At 47.6% G+C, this 18,872-nt stretch overlaps 1 protein-coding gene across 4 annotated transcripts in view; it reads right to left on the bottom strand.

Annotated features, from left to right (window-relative positions):
* The window catches only part of SLC22A18 (solute carrier family 22 member 18), a 102,575-nt gene that overhangs the window by 9,235 nt on the left and 74,468 nt on the right, over positions 1–18,872 (bottom strand). For all 4 annotated transcript variants that reach the window (XM_064163214.1, XM_064163212.1, XM_064163213.1 and 1 more), the window contains 2 exons: positions 16,557–16,657; positions 460–561 (listed from right to left, as the gene is read on the bottom strand). In XM_064163214.1, the coding sequence (XP_064019284.1) occupies positions 460–561; positions 16,557–16,657 (203 nt within the window). The remainder of the gene's footprint in view (positions 1–459; positions 562–16,556; positions 16,658–18,872) is intronic.

Here is an 18,872-nt window from a genome sequence, read left to right as displayed (position 1 = left end):
AACCCTCTCAGCTTGGGGGAGCCAGGTGAAAATCAAAGCCCCAGAAGAAGAGCCCACAGCCTCTGAGGTCTCACAGCAGCGCATGACTGCAGCCATTTCCCCCCCACATAATCTTCATTTACTTTCTGGGTAGCTCAGGAAATGCGGCCACTGACGAGGCTGAGGGCAGGATTTCAGTGCAAACCTGGTGACTCAGGAGGGACTTAGCGAGTTTCTGTGTGAGATTAATTTCTTTTTTAATCCCTGCAACTATTACTCATGAGGCTCTGTATCGTTGTTTGGCTTAGCCTGAGCACAGCTCTGTTTGCACAGAGGCCCAGCAGTGCTGGTTTCCCTCGTGAGGACCACTCAGTGAAGCCAGTGGCAGCATTTCAAAGGGCAGAGCTTGTAGCCAGGTCACAGACCCTATGTTGCTGTGCTATTAAATAGCACCACAGGTGACTTCACATTGAGCCTTACCATGCCAAGGCCTACAACACCAAAGACAAAAATGCTGAGCCTGAGCAGAGTCCTCTCCGTGCAGTGTTTACTGAGTTTTCCAACGACCAGACCCTGGCTCACCTGGAAAAGAAACACACAAGTACCATTGATCCTGATGTGTAAGAATATAAACAAGATCAAAAGAGAGTTGCTACAGAGAGAAATAAAAGGCAGCAAATAGGTTATTCCCTCACTTTGTGTGGAGAAAAAGGGACCTTGATGCCCTGGTGAATGGCTGGGCAAACAGCATCCATTATTTCAAGCATTTTGCACCCTAGGGATAGACTCACCCCCACCAGCTCCTAGGCATAGACCATCCCACCAATTCCTGGGGACAGACCCATCCTACCAGCTCCTGGGGACAGACTCATCTCACCAGTTCCTGGGGACAGACCCATCCCACCAACTGAATGTTTTTAACTCAAGGTGCACACACCTGAGTTTACCATTGCTGCCCACTCAACCAGCAGGGACTGAAACCTCCTAAAGATACATGCAGAGACAAATGAATTGTTCTAGTTAACTCATGATAGCTTTGTGGAGCAGTTAATACTAAGGGCTTCACTCTTGGCAGATCCTGCCACAGGAAAAGTGTACGTTTGTATGCAGAGGAGGAAAAGGCCTCCCTCCCTCTGCCTTCTCTTGCCATGATGTTAAACTATAAACATACAAATTAAGCAGTTCATCATTTTTAGGCAGGAAACAAGTATGACAGAGAGGTTAATACCCAGCCCCAGCAGTGTGAGCAGACCTGAGGGATGGGGAACTGGTTTTACAGATTTTAAGTAGAAACTAGGGGAGAGAGGAAGGGAAGGAGGAGCAAAAACATTTAGATCCCAGGAAATATTTCCTTTTCTACTGCTTTGCAGAGCAAAGATTCTCTCTTTCATTTCTTTCTACAGCACCTCCCATGCTTCCTGCTGGCCCAAGTGGACAGAGGCTGTAATGAAGCCTGACTGACTGCATGTCAGAGCAGGGACAGATAGGGATCTATCAAGTTTTCCCTGCCTTGAAAAGATTTGTTTGACCCATGCAAAACCCCCTCAACTTGAAAGAAGAGCTCTAGTTCAAAAGGCTTTGTAGGGTAGGATGGCTTTGTTTCAATGGTTCTCTGGCCTGGAGAAGACCTCAGTGCTTGGCTTGGACCTGGAATGATGCTAGGCTGTGTTCAGCCTTGCTGTCTTATTCCCAATGGTGAAAGTCAAACTCAACTGACTGGAAAGGAGTGCAAGGTAAATAAGAAAGTATGTTGTTATAAAGAAAGGAAATGTTAACCTATGACAAGCAGCTCAGAAGAAGCAATCTAATTGCTAAAATTAAGAAAAAGCAAGGAGCAAATAGAGTGAAAAGAAAGTTGACATAAAGAACAACAGCTGCAAATTGAGCATATCTCCAATCAGCTACAACTGGCTGGAAAACATCAAAATTCAGCCCTTCACTTTGCCCCAGATTTTGGATATGAGGGCACACCACACCATGCAGATATTTTGGGTCCCAGTCAACACTTTTTCTGCCTCCTTTTTGTCCCTGTCCCCACCCTCAGGCAGGGCATGATAGCTCACCTCACGTGTGCCCACTTGCCACGTGTGTCGCTCAGGTTATGTCACCCACTGAGTGACCTTGGGGACAGACCTGCTGCAGTGTAATGCTTGGACAATGCATGGGGTGACCTGAATCATCCCACCTGAGAGCCTTGCTGTGGACACAGGAGCAGGCTGATACTAGGTAGCCCCAGTGGCTCCTGCTCGGGGGGTGGGTGGAGAAGCTGCTGAGTAATGCTTCATTAAGCTGAACGCTCCTAAAACGAGAACCTCATCATTAACTTTTTGCAACTTCCCAGTCCCTCCTGCTGGCTCGCCCCAGATGGGGCTGTGCTGAGTCACACGGGACGGGGGCTGAGCCCGATTGCAGGGCACGGCTTGACTCAGCGGTGGCATCACCTGAATCCCAGGTAGGCTCTGCTGAAGGAAACGTTTCTCAGTTTGCCCAGGCATGAATGGCACATTTAACCAGGATACACTGTGTGGGCATAGCCCGGTCCCTGCCCTTGCTTGAATCACTGGGGCATATCATCAGCAATGTCCCTGAGCAGCACTGCAGCAAAGCCAGGCTCTGAGCAGGCAGGACCTGGAGATATGCAGACTGAGCTGTCCCTGAGTGGGGCAGAGGGACAGCCCCCATGCCAAAGGTGGCACTCAGCACAGGCTTCCCTATCTCTCTACTGGGGGCAATAATAAGTGTGAAGTGAAACACCACTGCTGAACCAACCGACACAGCTCTGGGTCACTCCAAGTAGTGAAGGTTTTAAACTAAAGGGGAGAGATTTAGACTAGATCTAAGGAAGAAATGTTTTACACTGAGCATGGTGCAACACTTGACCAGAGAGGAAGTAGATGCCCCATACCTGGATCCACTCCAGGTCAGGTTGGATAAGGTGCTCAGCAACCTGCTCTAGCCGCAGTGTCCTTACTGACTGCATCTAGTAGAAGATCTTTGAAGGCCCCTTAAAACCCAAACCAATCTGTGAATCTATGCTTTGGGCAAGAGACAGCCCAAGTCACCTGCTTTCCCTTTGAGGCTGAGCAGCCATCTTTGGGCTATACACTCTGCAGCCTTCCCACTGCTGATCTTAGCTGCCAGGCTCCCTCCTCAGCATCGTCCAGTTGTTGCTGATCCAGCCATGAGCAAGGCCAGGTCCAGCATCTGTATTTTGGACACAGCACCTTGGTTGAGGTGCTGGATAGAGCAGAAGTGCCAATCTCACTTCCAATCTAAATTCAGACCTAAAGCCTCATTACCTCCAGATGCAGTTTTCCTTGGGATGCAGTTCCCGGATTTACATGAGCAGCAGCTGCCTGTGCTGGCATATTTGGGAAGGAGGAAGCAAAAAGTGGTTCCTGTGCACTCTCCTATGTAAGGCTTTGAGCATGTGCTGCCATTGCTTGGGAGTGGTGGGGACATCCTAGATGACCTGGCTGTCACTGTTCCTGGTGGCAGAGATCACAGTATCACAGTATCATCAGGGTTGGAAGAGACCTCACAGATCATCAAGTCCAACCCTTTACCACAGAGCTCTAGGCTAGACCATGGCACCAAGATCATGCAGAATGGGCTATCTCTTCATTTTCAGAGCTGCTGGTGCTTTCTGGGCTTTTCCTTTGCACATAACCTCCTCTCGAGAGTGCCTGTGATGAGCCTTCCCCTCCTGCGCTTCGGTTTGCCTGGCTGGTGCTTGCCTTTGTAACCTGACCTCCTTTGAAGTCGGGGAAGAGCCAGTGTACCTGGCTGGAACGCCTTCTGTCATCAATAAACAAAAGAGAGAGGAAATTGTTTGCAAGTGAAATAACAGGCACTGCCCGTGGCTGTGTACACATGTCACAGGAAAAACCAACTCATCTCTTTTTTCCTCCCCCCCCCCCCTTACCTTTTCTTCTTTGAAGGCAAATAAGTCTCCCAATAAATGCATAAGAACAGCCAAATCTCTCCTTGGCAGTGTGCTGGATTTGACAAACTGGGGGTTTGTTACACCAGTTCAGCTGATCATACAGAAAAGAGACTTTCTACTGCTCCTGCTCTACTTGACATCGTGGAAGACAGCAACTCCTATTTGCTCAGCAGAGCCAATTACTCTTTTAATTGTTAACCTTATTGATACACTGCAGGAATCCCTTGCAAAATTATTGCTGTTTGAAAGATTTAGAAGCCAGGTTTTGGAAGACTTTTTGAGTGGTGAAGCACCAGCCTGGCTGCTTGCTGCTTTACCGTTCACCATCGCTGAGCAGGACTGGCTAACCTCATGGGTGGAGGTTACAGATGCTAGCTTAGACACTTCTAAGATTTAGCTGGGCAGGGTACTGGGACATCTTAGCCAGACCTCTTCTCAAGAAAGCTTGGACTAAATGATCCTTGAAGCCCCTTCCAACCTGGCAACTCTATGATTCTGTGTATCAGTTGGTCCTCTTTAATCAGCAGACATAGGACTGTTTCTGCAGATTCTTCCATGAGTACTGAATGAAAGCTTGACAGACCTCAGCAACAAAATAAATCACTCAGAAGCCTAGAAGTGGAAAGACATGAAAAGGCTGGAGAGGTAGGCACAGCAGGCCAGATAAGGGGGTACAGCCTAGCAGAGAAGATGCAGGGCCCTGTCTTTAACACAGGTAATATGATTCCCATCAGAGGCAGTCTCCCACGCACAGGACCTGTATCTCTCTTGACTTTGAAATTGTGCCTGGTTGGCAGTTCCCAGGGTGAGCACATTGCTAGCTGGGGTGAGACCCACAGGTGGGCACCAGAGAGGGCAACAAAAGTCATGTGGGTTTTTCTCCTGCACAGGCTGAAGGCGGTGCAAAACCTTGGGTGGGGGAAATGGGAGTTGTTCTACTGACACGGCGATGCCACAAAGCGCTTGAGAAGCAGTTCAGGTCTCACAGAGCAATGGGAGGGTGGTGGGACTGGCAGGAGAGCTGACAGTGAGGATCAAACTGCTGAAGGCAGCACTTTGCTGAGGAGGGGGAAGAGGACCTCGTGTTTTGCAAACTTCAACCTAATGGCTTTCTTTCCCTCTCCAACCCGCCCCCTCCACAGATTTAAATCCTTCAAAGCAAGGAAACTGGAGAACTTTCTGTTTGTTGTTGCAAGGTCCTTTCACCGAGTGGGTTTTCCCCTTAGGCATACCTGGCTCTAATTAAATCTCTGGCTCTTTAATCATCTCTTTTGCTGTGCAGGGAGGGAAGAAAAAAAAAAAAAGAAAAGAAAAAGCAAAAGCAAGAGGGACAGACTAGTGATAAGATGATACGCAATGTAAATCTCTCCTCCAGGAATCTCTCTCATCTCTTCAGGATCTCTCCGTACCGACTTGTCCCTCCAGAAGCTGCACAGCTAGAGGTGGAGTTTGTGTAATGATACGAATGTAAACGCAGTAAACAGAACAGATGTCTTGTGATTTCTTGATCCTCAGGGTTATAAATACCTACACACCCCCCCACCCCCTTTGTCCCACCCTGAGTTTTTGTGGGGTGCTTTTTGCCTCCTTTGTTTTCCCCTTTCTTTTGGGTTTTGTTTTTTTTTTGGAGAAAAAGTCCTGAAAGGAAAGCTTCCCCCACCCCCTCCCTCCCGTGGTTGGAAATCTAAGCATCAGATGTGACTTTAGATACCCAGCAGGGACTGCAGGTATTCCACTTGCAAAATCCTCCGGCAGTGTTTTCCAAGGCAGATACTACACCTGGAAGGTCTCCGTGCTGGTGTGCTCACAACTCAACCCCCCCAGAGCCTAGGCCTGCTTCTGCCTATTATGCAAAGTTAAATGATTTTAAATTATTACAAGATTAATTTGTTCTCTGGAGGGAGTCTGAGCAGCAGCTCACACTCCCAGGCATTCACCGTGAGGGAAATTCTGTTCTGGCATGAGAGGACTCTGGGAGCCCAGCCCTGAAGGGCAGAGGGATTGTGTCCCTGACAGGCAGTCACACCTCTTGCCTGGAGACCCACCAGTGATCAGATATCACGGGCAAGGGAGCCTCTGCAATGCAAGCTGCCTGCCACAGATGTACCCCTCTTGCTGTCTGCCTTCCCTCCCCATTTTGTGGTCCCTCACCTGACTCCTCCTCCTCCACTTATGCTGGCACAGCCCCGCACTGCCAGGGTGCTTCAAGTACCACTGCAAAGCCCTGGATGGCTCAAATCTCTCCCCACTTCATCATCAGTCCCTTCCAGCCTCAGCCATTCCCCATTTTCTAAGCTCTTTGCCTTACCATAACCAATACAGTGGCTCCAGCTCTGGGGCCAGTGCTTCACCCAGAGAGCCAGGAGGCCCCATTCCCCATGGACAGGAGCTCCCATTGCAACTTGCACAGCAAGACATCAGCAAACACACTACTTTGGGCCACTTAGAACTCCAAGAGCCAGACTGGAAGCACCTGTGTCCCTCCATGCAAGGATACAACTGGCAGCAAGCAGATGTGCCACCAGCACTGGGACGAACGGTGACCATCCTGGGGGGAAGCAAACCTGACGAAGGGAAGAGTGTGCTGAGGATAGCCCATGCCATGAGTGATGGTTATTAGTACCAGATGAACCACTTTGCTGCTGTTACCTGACACAAACTGTCCCCATGTGGACAGAGCTGATGCTCAGCATGGGAGCAACCAAGACAGGTGCTAAGGGAAATCACCAGCCAAAGCCCATGAGGTTCCTGAACTCCAAACTAGCCCCAGATCTGCCTTCCAAACCTTCAAGGACCCATCCTTGCACCCATCCCTGGAGATATTTAAGAGTCATGTAGACAATGCTTAGGGATATGGTTTAGTGGAGGACTTGTCAGTGTTAGGTTAATGATTGGACTCCATGTCCCTAAAGGTCATTTCCAATCTAGGTGGCCCTCTCTGATTCTCAGACTGGGCATGAGGCAACCCCCAACAAATGCTGGAGTCCTGCAGGATCATAAATGAACAAGACAGGACCAAATGTGATGAGACAAGGCTGAGGGGCCCTGTATGGGGTCCCTCAGGAGGGCTGTCTCAATTAGCAGGATAGCTAACTAATGGTCTCCATCTGCAGAGATGGCAGTTCCTCACCTCTGCACTGACCTCATGCGAAGAGCTGGTAGACATACAGAAAACAAACTATTTGAGCTGCCTGCTTAAATTTAGGTGGACTGATCCAAAGCTACTGAAAATCTCCTCTCTATGTGCCCTGCAGCTGGCCAGGATGGAAAGAATGGTAAGAAGCAGAGACTTTTACAATGCATTGGTTGCTTCTCCCCACAGTGGGTTAAATGAGGCTGAGAAGCTGAAGAATTAGATCAAGCAATTGGAGCGCAATAACCTTGGGGTGGGAGAGGAAAATGTGAAGAGATCATTGCTGTTTGAGTCATCTGGGATTGCTGACTGGCCTAGGGAGGGGGGCTGCAGCATCACCTTCTGTGCAAGAGGAAGATGTTTGTTTTGAGAAGATTTCATTACAAAAAAATAAGCACTAATATGGCACAAAGAAATAACATTACTAAAACCTGCCAGGAGTCAGCACTGCTTTTGCCAGCTTATGTTTCCAGGGAAGCTCTGAGTAAAGAGCTCAGCTAAGCTGTGCTTGCTCTGCTGTTCCTGTGCATCTCTGAAGCTGCTGGGTGCATGCAGCCTTTGCTGGGAGCAAGGCACACCCCAGGCCACAGAGCTGAGCTGTATTGCTGCTCAGGCACTGCATTCAGTGTCCACAGTGAGATTTAAGGCAAACAGGACATGGTTTGATTCTTATTTTCCCTTTCATTTCTGTGATGTTCACTTCCATCTGTGGAAGCTTCTACATGATATCCATTTTCAGGTCTGTGCTAGTTTGAAGCAAGCTGGAATGTTTTGGTAACAGAACTAGATAACGGGCAGTGAAATGAAAAACAATTGTGTCTACTTCTCTCACAGTTACGCTGAGAACTCTGGGAAGAAGAAAGACTTTTTCTCCATTTTGTTTCTCACTCTTGCTTTTGCCTTAGACGTGGTCACATCTCATTAACCCTGCTCCTACTAACCTTGCTCCCTAACCTCTTGGCTGCACCTCTTTTCTTCCTGAGAACTGGGGTAAGGTTGAGAGGGCTGGGGGGAGATGTTGGGGTGGTTTGAAAGCCCCTCCTGGGGACCTTGGTTTCTGGGAGGGGAGTTGTGCTTTTGTATTGTTTATCCTTTGTATATTTCTGTATATAATTGTATATAACTGTATATATTGTAAATAGCTGCTTGTAAATTCTGCTAGCTGTAAATAAATTGCTTCATCTATATTCCCAGGGTCCGTCTGAGTTAGCTGGGGCAAATACAAAGTGTGGGGGGGCGGGGTAACCCCCAAACCATCACATTTTTAATTTGGCTTTCCCAACGTGGGGCTAGATATTTCAGTGAGTGGAAATTAGCTCTGGGAATTAAGATGAAGCTAATCAAGCAGCTATTGTACTTGGTGGGGATTGCTGTGTGGCCTGTTTTCTGGTTTTTTGTGTACAATTGGATCAAAGATCAAATTGGTTATTTCTTGCTTCATGTAGTTTTTAAGAAGGCTAAAGTTAAGCTTTCAAACATTTTCTGGAGCTGGGGTGATTTTATTCTTGGTTATGCTGGTTTTAGTGTCACTGAGAATATTACTAGTGATATTACAAGAGTTTTTGTCAATAATGTTACAATCAATCGAGAGTCTGCTTTATCTACTGCTCTCATGAGGGTCATCCAGCCCCAAACTGAAATGCCAAATCCCTGCAAGGATTGCTACTCGAAACAGAGCATGGCATGGTTGCTGGGCATTATACTGGCTCTTGTAGTTTTAAATTTCATATTAATTTTGGCATTATTTGTGAAAAATTCAAAACCAGTTTCTGTAAGAGCTAGGAAAAATTCTGTGTCTCAGAAGCAGTCTCTTTCACAGCAAAACAAGGGAACACAGTCATCGGCTTCCCCCTTGCCAGCCTCTGCCCCTCCTTCTCCAAGTGCTGGGAACACGGCCAGTGTTCCTGCCACTAACGTAAACAATGATAGCAAAAACAAAAATAATGGTCAGAGTTTAGCAGGAGCCTCAGGAGCACAGACAGGTACCCAAAATCAGAATGTTCCTAGCAAAAATGAAAACAAGTCAGGGTTGGCAGGCATCCCAGCAGGACAGGCAAACAATCCCACTAATGCTAATAATACTACTAGTGCTAGTAACGCTAGCCCAGTCAGTCCAAATCCTAATGACACCAGCTCAGCCAATTCGAACCCCCAGCCAGCAGACCAGAACCAAAATCCTCCTGTTAAAAGCAAGGCAGATTTGAACTCACAAGCTCCAAGTCAGACCCCTAAGGATACAAATGCTCCAAGTCAGACTCCTAAGGATTCAAATCCTCCAGCAGACACATCCAAGTCTGCTCAGGCCCTTCTGGCACCTGCTAAGGCAAAAGCTAAGACAAAGAGTGGTTCACAGGAGGATGTAAGACAGGGGACCTCTGGTGATCAGCAGCAAGAGGAGGAAGAGGAGGCAGTTAGTCTGCGAGACCTTGTAGATGTGCTGAGACAACAATACTCAAGTGAGAGGAGTGCTGTGAGGTTAGCTGCCAAGAGAGAGGATGGTTCCAATGAGTTTAGGAATGCTATGAGGAAGATTGTGTTAGGCCCGGCACCACCAGAACAACAGGAAGAGGAGGATGAAGATGACATCCAAAGCTCCAAGGATCCACTCAGAGAGGTCAGGGAAGTTAGGAAGGAATACACAAGGGAATCAGGTGAGCCAATCTTAAGCTGGCTAGTGAGATGCCGTGGCATTGGTGCTAATGCCCTGCAGGTAGGAGACAAGTCTGCCAAGCAGCTAGGACCACTCACTAAGGAGAGTGGAGTGGACAAACACCTGGCAAGTCCTCTTGGTAGGGTTAGCTTGTGGACACGCCTTCTGTTGGCTGTGGCTATGAGATATCCTTCCCGAGATGATTTGCCATGGGCTGCCAAGAAGTGGAACACCGTTGAGCAGGGAATTAAGCTTCTGAAGGAGTTTGCTGTGAAGGAAGTGCTTTATGGAGATCATGGCACTCATGAGCCTGACGATATTCCTTTGGGAACAGGTCTCATGAAGAAGCTGATTAAGCTTGCTCCTTCATCCTATGCTAACATCATGGCCAGTAAGTTTCTAGCAAGGAGTGATAATGGAAGATCTTTCACTGTTGGTGAATTCACTGATCAGCTCAGGCAGATTGAGGACAGCTTGTCCCATTCTGGTATAATCTGTGCCATAAAGACTATGACTACAGAGTTTAAAGATACCATGAAAGAACTGAAGGAGGATCTCAAAAACATTACTAATCTGGTAAAGGATACCATTCCTGCATCATCTGAATGGGTGCATGTTTCTGCAGTCAGGAACAGACACCCACCTCCTGCAAGGCAATTCCAGCCTAGGAGGAGACAAATTCCACCCAGACAGCAGCAATCACGTGCGTCACTGTGGATACTTCTGCGTGACACATACGGTGAGAACATGAACAAATGGGATGGTAAACCTACTTCAGCTCTTTCAAAGAGGGTCAAGGAACTGCAGAGTGGCAGAAACAGAGGCAGCAATGCCAGGAAAGTAGCTGTCACTTCTTCAGCTCCCGAGAGCAACTGCAATTGTTCCAACAGTTGCAGTTCCTCTCACAACAACACCAATCATTGTGTACACCCTACATGCCATGTTCAGCATTAGGGGTGCCCTGCCTCCAGCCAGGAGGAGGAAAGGGATAGTGGAGAAAACCGAATCTATTGGAATGTATTCATTAGGTGGCCTGGCAGTTCAAGAGTTCGGAAATACAGGGCTTTAGTTGACACAGGTGCTCAGTGTACTTTATTGCCATCTAATTGCAAAGGGACAGAGTCCATTTCTATCTTTGGAATCACTGGTGGATCTCAAGAGTTAACTAAGATACAGGCTGAGATCAGTTTAACTGGTAAAGAGTGGAAGACACATACTATTGTAACTGGTCCTGATGCGCCTTGCATTTTGGGAATTGACTTTTTGAGACAAGGTTGTTTCAAAGATCCTAAGGGTCATAAATGGGCTTTTGGAATAGCATCTGTAGAGATTGAGGATGATAAATTGAAATTGTCCATTAGACCTGAACTTTCTGATGAATCTGCAGTTGTGGGACATCATGACATAGAGGACCTGGAAGTGCCAATTGCAACTCAAACTGTTCATCATAGGCAGTACAGAACTAACCGTGACTCTTTGTTGCCCATTCATCAGCTGATTCGTCAATTGGAGAGTCAGGCTGTCATCGAGAAAGCTCATTCACCTTTCAACAGTCCCATCTGGCCTGTGCGCAAACCTACGGGCGACTGGAGACTGACAGTTGACTTTCGTGCCCTCAACGAGGTGACGCCACCCATGAGTGCAGCTGTGCCGGACATGCTGGAACTCCAGTACGAGCTGGAATCGAAGGAGGCTAAATGGTATGCAACCATAGACATTGCTAATGCTTTCTTCTCTATTCCCATAGCAAAGGAGTGCAGGCCTCAGTTTGCATTCACCTGGAGAGGAATCCAGTATCAGTTCAATCGTTTGCCTCAGGGGTGGAAACACAGCTCAACCATCTGTCACTCAGTCATCCACAATGCACTGGAGAAAGGTAAAGCTCCAGAGCACATCCAGTACATCGACGACATCATTGTGTGGGGCCAAACTGCTGAGGAAGTCTTCGAGAAAGGTAACAAAATCATTGACATTCTGTTGCAAGCAGGTTTTGCCATTAAGAGAGACAAGGTCAAAGGACCTGCCAAAGAAATTCAGTTTCTGGGAGTGCGGTGGCAGGATGGTCGCCGTTACATTCCTCAGGATGTGATCAACAAAGTCTCTACCATGGCTGTTCCCACCAGTAAGAAGGACACACTTTCTTTCCTTGGTGTGGTGGGATTTTGGAGACTACACATTCCTGGTTTCAGTCAGATTGTCAAACCTCTGCATGATGTGACTCGTAAGAGAAACAATTTCGAGTGGGGACCTGAACAACAAGCAGCCTTTGATCAGATCAAGCGAGAAGTAGTCCATGCAGTGGGCTTGGGTCCTGTGAGATCTGGTCCGGACATTAAAAACATTCTGTACACAGCTGCCAGTGACAATGGTCCAACTTGGAGTCTTTGGCAGAGAGCTCCAAATGAGACACGTGGTCGTCCACTTGGTTTCTGGGGACGTTGTTACAGAGGTTCAGAGACAAATTACACTGCAACTGAGAAAGAGATTCTAGCAGCCTATGAGGGAGTGAAAGCAGCTTCTGAAGTGATTGGAACTGAGTCACAATTGCTTTTAGCTCCTAGACTGCCAGTTCTTAATTGGATGTTCAAGGGCAAAGGTTCATCACCACATCATGCCACAGATGCAACCTGGTCTAAATGGATGGCTTTGATAACCCAACGAGCACGAATGGGTAATCTTGACCGACCTGGTCTGGTGGAGGTGATCACCAACTGGCCAGAAGGCACAGACTGTCCCAAACCTCCAGAGGAGAAAATAACTCGTGCTGAGGAAGCTCCTCCCTATGGTGATCTCTCTGATCAGGAAAAGAACTATGCTTTGTTCACAGACGGTTCCTGTCGTCTTGTTGGGAACAAGCGAATATGGAAGTCAGCGGTTTGGAGTCCAACCAGGAGAGTTACCGAAACGAAAGATGGCGAAGGAGAATCCAGTCAGTTCGCTGAGGTAAAAGCTGTTCAACTTGCTCTTGATGTGGCTGAACGTGAGAATTGGCCTATCCTTTACCTCTACACCGACTCGTGGATGGTAGCCAATGCTCTATGGGGTTGGCTGAAGGACTGGAAGAAGAATGGTTGGCAGAGGAAAGGAAAGCCTATTTGGTGTGCTGATCTATGGCAGGACATTGATGCACGGCTGGAGAGAACTCCAGTGAAGGTGCGGCACGTAGATGCACACATGCCTAAGAGCAGAGCTACTGAGGAACATCAACATAATCAGAAGGCAGATCAAACTGCTAAGATTGCTCAAGTTGATACCAACTCTGAACTTGACATTGACCTTGATTGGAAACACCGAGGTGAGTTGTTCTTAGCTCGGTGGGCCCATGACTCATCTGGACATCAAGGCAGAGATGGAACATACCGATGGGCTCGTGATAGGTCAATTGATTTGTCCATGGACGCTATCACCCAAGTCATCTATGACTGCGACATTTGTGCTGCTATTAAGCAGGCTAAGCGAATCAAGCCCTTATGGTATGGTGAGAGATGGTCAAAGTACAGGTATGGTGAAGCCTGGCAGATTGACTACATCACTTTACCTCGATCTCGTTCTGGCAAGCAGTATGTGTTGACGATGGTAGAAGCCAGCACTGGATGGTTGGAAACCTATCCAGTTCCACATGCTACTGCACGTAACACCATTGTTGGTTTGGAGAGACAAATCTTGTGGAGACATGGAACTCCAGAGAGAATTGAGTCAGACAATGGTACTCATTTCAAGAACAATCTTGTGAAAAACTGGGCCAAAGAGCATGGTATTGAATGGATCTATCATATACCCTACTATGCACCAGCTTCAGGGAAGGTTGAGCGCTACAACGGTTTGCTGAAAACCACCCTAAAAGCCATGGGGGGTGGAACTCTAAAAAACTGGGACAAACATTTAGCACAAGCTACCTGGTTGGTAAATAGTAGAGGTTCAGTAAATAGAGCAGGACCTGCACAATCAGATTTGGTCCAAACAGTAGACGGTGATAAAGTTCCTGTTGTACGTGAGAAGAATCTGTTAGGGAAAACTGTTTGGGTATTTTCTCCTTCGGGCGAAGGGAAACCTGTCCGAGGGGTGGTATCTGCTGAAGGTCCTGGTCATACATACTGGGTAATGCAGGAGAATGGTGAAATCCAGTGTATTCCACAGAGAAATTTAACTTTAGCTGAGAGAGTTTAAATACAAGCTGTTAGGAGTTTTCTGTTCTAGGTAACATCGGCGCCCAACACTGAGAGAATCTACGATAGAATCTACAGTATGTGAGCACGAACCCAATATCACCTGGGAGTCCCTGTTCTGAGCTTTTGAATCACCTACATCTGATTGAAGTGTGAACTGAACTTGTATATATTGTTTTAGTGTAAATATTGGTTTAGATTAGATTGGATAATTCTCAGCGATACTCTGAGCGAAGTAGACAAGGGGTGGATTGTGCTAGTTTGAAGCAAGCTGGAATGTTTTGGTAACAGAACTAGATAACGGGCAGTGAAATGAAAAACAATTGTGTCTACTTCTCTCACAGTTACGCTGAGAACTCTGGGAAGAAGAAAGACTTTTTCTCCATTTTGTTTCTCACTCTTGCTTTTGCCTTAGACGTGGTCACATCTCATTAACCCTGCTCCTACTAACCTTGCTCCCTAACCTCTTGGCTGCACCTCTTTTCTTCCTGAGAACTGGGGTAAGGTTGAGAGGGCTGGGGGGAGATGTTGGGGTGGTTTGAAAGCCCCTCCTGGGGACCTTGGTTTCTGGGAGGGGAGTTGTGCTTTTGTATTGTTTATCCTTTGTATATTTCTGTATATAATTGTATATAACTGTATATATTGTAAATAGCTGCTTGTAAATTCTGCTAGCTGTAAATAAATTGCTTCATCTATATTCCCAGGGTCCGTCTGAGTTAGCTGGGGCAAATACAAAGTGTGGGGGGGCGGGGTAACCCCCAAACCATCACAAGGTCCAAGGAGGGATGCAAATGTAGGGGAATGACAAGTGCCCTCTAACAGGAGGGCTTAGGGCAAGCTCCAGAGAATGGGAAAACCCTCACAATGCATAGTGGAAAGGTAAATTGAGGAATGAGAAATCAAAGCTGAGGATCTGGCTGTTGAAATTCATTGAAAAGGACATTATAGGCCTTTTGAATAAAGCTATCATTTAGTCAGTGGGAAGCCAGTCAGCAGATATTAATCACCAAACACCCATCCAGACTGGTGGAATCTGCTTGCACCTTAATCTGCATTTGTATCTCCAGCAGTATCAATTCTCTGCAGAGCAGAAACAGATGCATCTGAAATGCCAGCTCAGGCAAGACGAAGGCACAGAAGGAGCTGTGGGGCTCGGCAGGACAGAGCCAGCACAGGCTGCCTTCCCTGCATACATCTCCCACTGGGTGAATGCCAACAGAAAGCAGCCATGCAACATTAACCCGCTCACTATCTGCAAGAGATATCTCTGGGTGGTTCTAGCCAGAGACCTGATCTGAAAGTGAAGCCAAATTCTAATGTGTTATCATAATTTAAAAGCCAGATGGTGAGAGTATTGCTTGGACCAGCTGAGGATCTGGTCCTGCATAATCACAGGAACCGCAGAACTGTAGGGGTTGGAAGGGACCTCTGGAGATCATCTCATCCACCCCTCCTGGCCAAAGCAGCAAATAAAGTACAGCAGAGATTGGAACTGCCAGTGATGAAGTGAAAAGAACAAATGGCCAAGCAGAAAGCAGGGGTTGTGAGCTCTCAGGCAAGATGGCTGTGGTGCCACCAGGAGTCAGGTGTCCTGGGCACTAAAAAATCCAAACATTTTTTCCCTATCTCTTTCTGGTGTCTGGCCACAAATCTCAATGCACCACCACGAAAAGGAGAAGTTTGTGCTGTGTGACCACTTCACTCCTGTATTTCTGATGTCCAAGTGTCTCTAGAATATGCACAACAAGGTGGACAGAAGCTGCAGAGAGAGATGCAAGCAAGCTGCCAGGTTGACAAGAGCCACTTGCTGTGTCAAATGTCCCCCAGCAAAGCAGATGCTGCACCTCAGCTGCAGGCCACTGCTGGGTTAGAGCATGGTAATTGGTGTGATTGGCCTCTGTGGGACGAATCCTCATGACTTCAGGAAGAGCCAGGTCCCTGGATAGTGCTGACAGCTGGCGATTCCTTAGGGAGCAGAGTGAAGGCTGTAATTGCCATACCTCCCAGGGCTGTGTCTGTATGGAGGGTACACCAGCATGGCAGCACAGGGAATCTTATCTACAGTAGTTTCAGCCAAACTAATCTGGGAAACAACAGCAGTGAAGACAGGCAGATATCCCAGAAACAACAGCAGTGTCCTGAAGAGAGGTATCTCAGACCTAACACAGCAGCATCCAAACTCCATGTACCAACACACAGCCACTCCTGCCTGGCTGCGCGAGTGCTGCTGCTGCCCACGGTACCCAGCTCAAAAGAAGCACACCACAGCCACGCTGCAAACCCAAACTGGACTTCAGTCTAGACATACAGAACATGGAGTCAGCTGATACATCTATTCAATGGATCACATCTAGCTGATCCTGCTCTAGCAGGGGGGATTTGTCTCGATGACCTTTAGAGGTCCCTTCCAACCCCTATCATTCTGAGTTCTGTGATCTAAATTAGCAGCACAGGTGTTGGAGAGTTCCCCTACATTCAGAGGGGATGAAGACATCAGAAAGTAACTCTGCCCCTGAGTGATCCCTGTAAAGCCTGGCCCAAGAGGAAGCTTGCAAGGCCTTACATAGGGAAAGTCTCTCAGCAGCAGAGTGTGGGTCAGAAGCACACTTTGGAGCTGCTGATCACCCCTCTTGTCATGCTATTTCCATGCTGTGGCAAGAAGACCACTTCCACTTCACTTACCATTTGAAGGACACCAAAATATGACATCAGGTATCCAGACTCCACTGCTTCCAAACCAAAGAAATCCATAGAGATGATGGAAAACATGATCATGAACAAACCTAGAGAGGGAGGGTTCATGAAAAACATACATCAATATACTTGCCTCACATATACTGCCCCAGATCCTGCTCCCAGTCACCCCCAGTATGAGTCAGTAGCTGTTCCTGGGGTTACTGGGACTAGATGTCAACACAAGCAGAATCCTATTCAAAGTCAGTGTAGTAATTTAATCTTTAAATATTAGCTTTTTTTTATCCTCCTTGCTTTCATCTTTAAATAATGTGACTATGTAGGCTGTAGATTCAGCTGTTTATTATAAACTGGTAAATATTTGTATCGCTGAAGCCAGACTAACCATTAAGACAGTGAGAAAACATTTGTTCAGACAAGACTCTAACCATAAAAATAATCTGATTGGATTCCTCATCCCTTCTGCCTGACTTTAGATTTTCAGTGTGGGGAACAACTCAGTGACATCAGCCTAAAGGCAGCAGTTTCCCTGCACAGCTCAGCAGCGAGGCTGGTGGCATATGAAATATCTGCCGTATGGATCGATAGCGGTGTCGGCACAAGCAGACAGGAAAGCAGGGTCAGAAATGGGACAGCTTGGGTCTGCTTCACAACTAAAGTGATTTCTGGAGAGTGTTAGTAGAAAATGCCCACAAGAGTGTGTGTTTCCCCCAGCTCTGGCAAGCACACAAATGCAGACACCTGTAGCCACGCTCCCTTCCTACACAAAGAGCCACAGAATCAAAAATACTTGGACAAAACATTCCTCTCAAAGACTGGTATGGGGTAGGAGACTTCTGCCTCCCCTAGTGTCCTGTGCACCTAGATGGACCAAGACAGGAGGAGATTTGGTCTCTTTTTGCATGTGAACAACCCTCCAATGTGCATGTTAGACAGCACTGATCCCGCTGGGGGGAGAAGAGAGCAGATTAACTTTAGAGTTGCTGCCCTTCCTTGTAGGACCCTCTGGGGTACAAAGACTGGGTAATTAGGGAGCACTGATCTTGAAGGAAACAGCACAGAAGGCAACAAATGAGGACTGAGAAGGTAGCTTGAGGCCTGGCAAAGTGAGTCACTGGCCCTGTGGCATAGGAAGGCTTTGCTGGCATTTCCTGGAAGCAGGAGAGCAATCCCAAACTGCTACCTAAATCACCATAGAGGACTTGCATCTTCACAAGCCAGCACAACTCCACCACATCCAGCAGCCCAGTGGAACACCACCAGCAGTGAGGACCTCACTCCAAGCACCCAAGCCTTTGCCTTGAGGGACCACCACCCTCCCACCCTAGCATCTGCTACAAAGGCTTCCTAAACCCAGACAGAGACTTCTCTCCCCCTTAACGGGGATAGCTGCACCCCAGCTGACCCCGTGACGTTGTGGGGGAGGGATGGGGGCACAAAACGTACTCTGCTCTGCTACTCTGCAGAAATATAGGGGAGGTGCCAAGGACATGGGGTTCACGGAGATTTATGGCTCCACCACACCCCTGTGCAGAGAGCAGCCCATCGTTACCCAGTTACTTTGAAATTGCTCTTAGCTCAAGCCAGCTGAAGGTAACATGCAAATAGCAGCATTTACTCACAACACCCAAACCAGGCAACAGAGCTGCACATGTTTATAAGAGGCACACGTGAAGAAATGAAAGAAAAACCACACTGGTTTCACTCGCAGCAGATTAGATCGCAGCAGGCGCTCGCCCTTCATCCTGCTGCAGGTACCACCTAGGAGGGGCTCGACCTCCCTACATACCTGATGCTTCTTCCTGGTACCACATGCCAGCTTCTACAGCTCCTCTCCCCTTTGAAGTCACTCATCAAGTGAAGGAAGATTTGGATCTTTCTCCTCCAAATAAGGTGATTTCTTTTGGAGCAGGGGGATAGGCTGTGCTCTTTAATTAGCACTACACATTGCATGGCTCCTCTGGAGATGCAAAGGTCTCTGCTTTAGATGGGTTCACCCTCTGTGCCTGCATGGCCACTTAAAGCTGTCTGGACAAGGGAGACTCCTCTACCCTTCCATCGTTCTGTAACTAAGGAGTTCCTTCCCACTGACAATACTTTTCTTTAAGGTGAGCTCCAGATCGAACTCAAAAGATTTTATGGCCACTGCAACAAGAATTTCTTGCAAAGATCTCAGTAGGTCCCACCTGAGTAGGTCTGGTAGGTCACAGGAGTAATGCACCCACCTTGGAGTGGGCTCACTGGGGTAGCACATCCGGAAACACCAAAGGAAAAAAGCTGCCCAGGAAAGCCTCAATCCACACT

This window comes from Pogoniulus pusillus, chromosome 24, assembly GCF_015220805.1.
Source record: "Pogoniulus pusillus isolate bPogPus1 chromosome 24, bPogPus1.pri, whole genome shotgun sequence".
Taxonomy (NCBI): domain Eukaryota; kingdom Metazoa; phylum Chordata; class Aves; order Piciformes; family Lybiidae; genus Pogoniulus; species Pogoniulus pusillus.
The sequence above is the reverse complement of the archived record's forward strand: the minus strand, read 5'-3'. Positions and strand labels throughout refer to the sequence as shown.